Source organism: Apteryx rowi, unplaced genomic scaffold (genome assembly GCF_003343035.1).
Source record: "Apteryx rowi isolate R43461 unplaced genomic scaffold, aptRow1 scaffold_2, whole genome shotgun sequence".
Lineage (NCBI taxonomy): Eukaryota > Metazoa > Chordata > Aves > Apterygiformes > Apterygidae > Apteryx > Apteryx rowi.
In genome coordinates this window covers 4,588,516-4,593,956 of record NW_020448307.1, presented here as the reverse complement: position 1 = coordinate 4,593,956, position 5,441 = coordinate 4,588,516, and the positions used below count along the sequence as shown (strand labels likewise).

General features: G+C 50.2%; 1 protein-coding gene across 1 annotated transcript; it reads left to right on the top strand.

The window, feature by feature from the left end:
• The first annotated feature begins 242 nt into the window (after positions 1-242).
• On the top strand, positions 243-4,008 carry LOC112964858 (leukocyte cell-derived chemotaxin-2-like). The gene is made up of 4 exons (XM_026063454.1): positions 243-730; positions 2,148-2,244; positions 2,706-2,851; positions 3,800-4,008. The coding sequence occupies exons 1-4, from the start codon at positions 679-681 to the stop codon at positions 3,964-3,966; spliced, it is 462 nt and encodes a 153-aa protein (XP_025919239.1). The 5' UTR covers positions 243-678; the 3' UTR covers positions 3,967-4,008.
• The last annotated feature ends 1,433 nt before the right edge of the window (positions 4,009-5,441 follow it).

The window sequence follows — 5,441 nt, the reverse complement described above, 5'->3', positions numbered from 1 at the left end:
TCAGGCACAGCGAAGATTGTAAACATGTGTCTCTTCCCCCTGGTCGCACTGAAGGTATCTCATCAGTGACACGGCAGTGTCTGGGGGGCATAATAAAGCTGACTTATTAATAAATATGGGGTAAAAGGGTCTCGTTTTAAGTGCTGCCTGATCAGAATACATAGCTTTACCAGCACAAAGTTGAGGGCTTTGAGGATGAGTCCACTTGGCTCAATTTCTTCCAAGAAGCAGCAGCAGCAGCGGTGGTGGGAGCACGAGGTACTTATCTGCCCAGATATTTTTAAAGTTCATTTGAATTCTTTTCCCTTTCTCCACCCAAATTATCTTGCTAAACTCCAGGATTGTGCAAGAGGCAGGAATGAAGAGAAATAGCTATAAATTGTCCTTAAAGTCTGGCTTTAAAAGTCAGTGTTCAGTTGCAAACAAAATAGTATTTAGCTACTATTGCTAAATAGGTTGGAGTCGCTACACCACCAATTAGCCGGGCTGCTGGTACACCTCAAAGCCAGGGTTGTTGTCCATTCTTGCTATTTGGCTTGAATCTGGAAGCAAAAGAACTAGTGTCACATAAATTTTCTGATTGGCTGCAAAAAATTGGCTACAGCCTCTGTTGGGATGTATAAATAGAAAGCAAAGTATTTTAGACCTTTCAGTGTGAAAACAGAGCTCCCAAGGCACATGAAAATGCATCGAGTCACAGCAGTCATTTTCGCAATTGCAATCTCCAGCGGTAAGTTAGCAGATTTTTTTTTGTAAACATTGCTCTTTGCAAACTGCCTTCTTTCCCTTTTTTCTTTTTTTCCTTCTTTTTTTTTTTTTTTTTGCTGAAGCTCATCTGTAAGGATATAGGAACTGATTTATTTTTGACTGCCGTTTTATGCTTTCAAAAATAACTCCCCTCACATCGCATAGAAACCTCCCTGGGAAAGCCTCTTTAGTTGTGGTAAAGAATTGTAGTCAAATCTTCTGAGGAGCAACAATCTGTGGTGATTCAATAAGAAAGGGCAGGTTAAAGCATTTCGGTTATTAACAGCATGTATTTTTTCTTAAAAGCCTTTCGCTTAAAGATCAGCCTGCTGAGCATGAAGTGCTGCCACAGATGTTTCTGTATTTAACGTTATCACCTTTGCTTTCACAAAGAATGCATAATCCGTTAAAATAAACGAAGAACACCTAGAACAAAGGGCTGTTTCGCTGGAGGAAGGCATTAGAGGTTTCCCGTATCCTTTTAACACCCATCCTTCTGATGCAAACGGATCATTTCCTCTATTTGCGCACACTCCCAGGGACCACGAGGGATGGCGTGGCGGCATCACGCACACCGGGGAACGACCCTCAGCTCGCTGCTTTGCGCTAGACCAGCCCCGTTCCCAGCCCGTAGGGACCGCGGGGAGCAGCAGCAGCAGCACTTGGAAGCCCCCCGTCCTTGTGGTGGGGCGAGCAGGGCTTGCTGAAGGTCCTCAGCCCGGCGTTGCCTTTCCCCCGTCGTCCCCTCGCAGGGCAACGCTAGAGCCACAGGAGCAGCAGGGTTTCGACAGCGGGGGATGACGGCTGGAGAGGGCAATAAGAAACATGGAGATGCACCATTCTGGCTGCAAGGTAGAAAGCGCAACTAGTAAAAGCTAGGTGACAGCCTTGGCTTCGGACCGGCTCCCACGTCAGGGAGCAGGAGTGGGCTTGCTGGGTCTCTCTCAGCCCCATCTTTTCATAGCTGAGGTTCAATGTCACGAGATCCAGGGGTGGATCGGTTCACCTGCAGGCACTGCCCGTCTTGAGGGCAAAATCCCCTCCAGACCTATTCTCTGTCATTTGTTCTGTATTTTTGCTTTAACGTCACTGCTTTAAGCGCCCTCAGGTGTCACTGGGCAAAACAGAAAACAGGAAAAGATCTGTTTTGTTGCATTCCTAAAATTAACTTGCAATAAAAGATGACTAACTTTCTAGCTCCCTGAAGCCTGATCCATGGCTACAGCAAAGCCCGGAGGAGCCTTACTATCGATTTCAACAGACCTTCAATCATGCCTTCAGGTTTTCATTTAGCCCCGTAGGGAAGTTAGCAGCAGCAGCTAGGAAATAACAGGGGCTGGGAAATCCTATTTCTAGCCTGGGGGTTTCATCTTTTGCTCTTCTCTTTCCTTTTTTTCTAGCTGCCGCAGCACAGTGGGCAAATATCTGCTCAAGCGAAGCTGCAAACAAAATCAGAGGCTGCGACTCCAAGGGCTGCGGTGGATACAACCGCCCCAGGTGAAGACGGGCGGCCGTGCTGCACTGGAGAAATTCCTAAAAACAAAAGAAAACGTTAAAAAAGTGGGCAAGAGGAATGGGGTGGGGGGTGGAAGACTCGGTGCTCTCAGAGACTTAAAATCCTCTGGAAAAGCTTGCCCGGAGCTCACCCAAACACAAAGAGATTTCAACTTTGGAACCGTGTCCACGGAGCTTGCCCTCTTTTTCTGGCAGTTTTAGCCACTGTAAAACAGTATCTTACCTTGTCCTCCTCTCCTTAGACCACGGTACCCTATTTCCAGTCTTCTGTCGAAGGCCCAAGGGTGACTCCGTCTGCTGAGCCATCGCTGGGCAGACGCGGGCTCCCACCGGCGAAGCAGCTTTGCCCCGGAGCACTTGTGCTCCTCTCGGGTTCCCAGCTGGAAGGGCGGGTGCAGATCCGCCGCGTACGGACACGTGGACGCTTTGCTCTTCTTTTGCAGAGGCGGGGGGCGACACAGAGGGGTGGACGTGGTGTGCAAGGATGGGGCCACGGTCTACGCGCCGTTCACGGGGAAGATTGACAGGCAAGCCAGGCCGTACGGCAATGGCAATGCCATCGATGACGGAGTGCAGCTTTCCGGATCAGGTACCAAAGCTTTAAGACGTGCCTTTTACAAACCCTGATTGCAGAGCTCCGGTTCGTTTGCAGGATTTTAAAATGAGCCCAAAATTGTGAACTCGGCCAGAACTGCAGTTTTGTGGCATGGGAATCCAAGCGAAAGGATAACCTAGAAATCCAGGATCTGTTTACACAGAAAAAGCGCACTCGCTAGATTGAGAGGACGATAACCAGCAAATACTTCTAGAAAGCAGAGATACAACGGGAGGCCTTGGGGAGCCGGGTCCTGCGAGACCTGCTAAATCCAACCGCTACCAGAGGCCAATAGGACACTTTGAGTTACTTAACGTTATGAGTCGTAGCAGGATGCCCGAGTCATAGCAAGAGCAAACCGGGCTACATCCAGGTGGATAATCCCGTAATTTTGATGGCAATCAGAGGCCCTTTTAGAAACAACCCTCCACAATAGCATTTACAGCTGACACCCAGATGTGGTTGCAGCCTCTCATGCACGTAACTGGGCCATGCTCTGGGTGCCACTGATGGCGAGATCTGTGCGTGAACCAGCTGTGGTTAATCATCCTTTCAAACACTAGGGGAACAAGGGATGAGGGTGATAACTACAGATTATAGCATTTCATCTCCATTTAAAAAATCAAAGGGGTCGGGCTGGTGCATTTGCACATTTTGGATAATTAAAGGAACAGCAGCGTGCCTTTTACTTGCTCATGCAGTTTTACCCACAGCTGTCCCTTTTCCCCACTCTTCTCCCTGTTAATTCACTCCTTTTCCTAATCTCTACGCTCGATGCTATTGCAGCATCACATTTTCTGCAACTTTTCCTGTTGCCATAGCTCAAACGGTCTTTTTGCCTGTCGTTTACACTTTGCCTCTGAATTTTATGACTTTGTCGGGTTTCTGAACCATTTCATGGGAGCAGCGGTTCCCCCTCCCTTGCCTGTCCCCTGTTAACAGGATTCTGCATTAAGATGTTCTACATCAAACCGGTCAAGCACAGCGGCGCCGTCAGGAAGGGCGAGAAAATCGGTGTCCTGCTGCCCATGCAAAGCGTGTACCGAGGCATCACCTCCCACGTCCACGTCCAGAACTGTGACTTAACCGACCCGACGCCCAACCTGTAGAGGGAAGACGGCGCATCGGAAACGAAGCTTTCAGCCCATCGCTTGTGTATTCATTAAATTGCCTGCGCGTGGACCGTCACTTGAGCAAAGTGGAAGCCACTGAACCTAGAACGGGGCTCTGCTTTCTACAAAGCAAGCAACGCGCCCTCGAACAAAACGCTGGTGGTTAGCTGCACACCAAGGGGCCCAGAGCGAGGTGGAACAAATGCGTTGAAGCTGTTGACATCCCCTGCACGCCGCCGCGTTAGTAGCCAAACGAATGCTGAAGCAATCGCGAAGGGAAGAGCATCTGTTCGGGAGAAGGAGGTTCTCTCGACGGCCACCAGCCACGCCGCCACCCGTGCTGTAACACGCCAAGCTAGCGCTTCTCTGCTCGCTTTGCAGCCGTATTTCTTCAGTAAGCCCCAAATCTGCCCTTTGCTTATGTATGGGAAGTGATGTTATTAAAGGAAGGTTTCGCTCCAAATTGTTTCAAATTTTTTTGGTGCTGTCACAAAGCTTGGCTTGGGTTTTGTTTTTTTTTTTTAAACACAGCTTGCAAAAAAACCCCGTATAAAGCCAAAACCCCTTTCCTGGGACCTGCCTCAAAAAAATGTAAAACAACGTTAATGAAGAAACTTGTTCCTTTTCCCCCAAACTCCTGCTTCAGGATTCCTCTGCCACACACAGACTGCTTTTTGTCATTAACATTTATGCTTGATTTTAGTCACCATACGGGAGTCAGAACATGATCCAACGCTGTTTTTTGGGGGCAAGCAAGCTCTTCCCCGTCACGCTTGTCCCCCCAGCTGCCACACGCAGCAGGAAGACGTTAATAAGGACAGATGATCCCATCACCCCCCTTCTAACGCACGGGACGTGGGTGGCATCAGGGACCGGGGAGGGATACAAATGCAGAACAGCAGCCGAGACCTCCCGGCGCGAGCCCCTGCCCCGCTGCAATTCGGAGAGGGCCCCGAGCCGGCGCTGCCCGCCGCCGGGAGCGCGGCGGCCTTGCGGAGAAGCAGCTCGCAGCATGACGCTCCGCCAGGTTTTGCTGCGACCTCCCAGTTTGGGCCGCTGCGGGCGGCGAAAGTTAAAGCTTCCAAGGGAGGACGCGCCGGGGCAGCGGCTCCGGCAGCGGGGAGGAAAAGGTAAACGCCGCTTTCTGCTTTAGGCTTTGCGCTTGTGGCAAGCGGCATGAGTAAATCCAGCTGTATTTTTTCAGTCTATTGATAACATATCAGCGGCTGAGGAAGAAGGGAAAGTGCAATTCCTAGCTGACTCCCGGAAGAAAGTAAAGGGCTGGTAAGAGCTGCAGAAGTCCTCGAGGGGAGGGGAAGGGATGCTGCGAGGAGGGAACGGGGCAACCGGGCATTTTAAGAAAGAGCCGGCAAACTTGGACCATCCAGAACCGCTTTGTTTCCGTGCTAATTCACCCTGCTGCCGGGATCCTTTTCGTTGCCATGTTGGGGTTTATGCCCCAAGACGGAGAT

Coding starts and splice junctions, on each gene's coding strand:
- LOC112964858 (XM_026063454.1), top strand. CDS start 679: ATGAAAATGCATCGAGTCACAGCAGTCATTTTCGCAATTGCAATCTCC. Junction 2,245..2,705: donor GGTGGATACAACCGCCCCAG/GTGAAGACGGGC, acceptor CTTCTTTTGCAG/AGGCGGGGGGCGACACAGAG. Junction 2,852..3,799: donor AGTGCAGCTTTCCGGATCAG/GTACCAAAGCTT, acceptor CCCTGTTAACAG/GATTCTGCATTAAGATGTTC.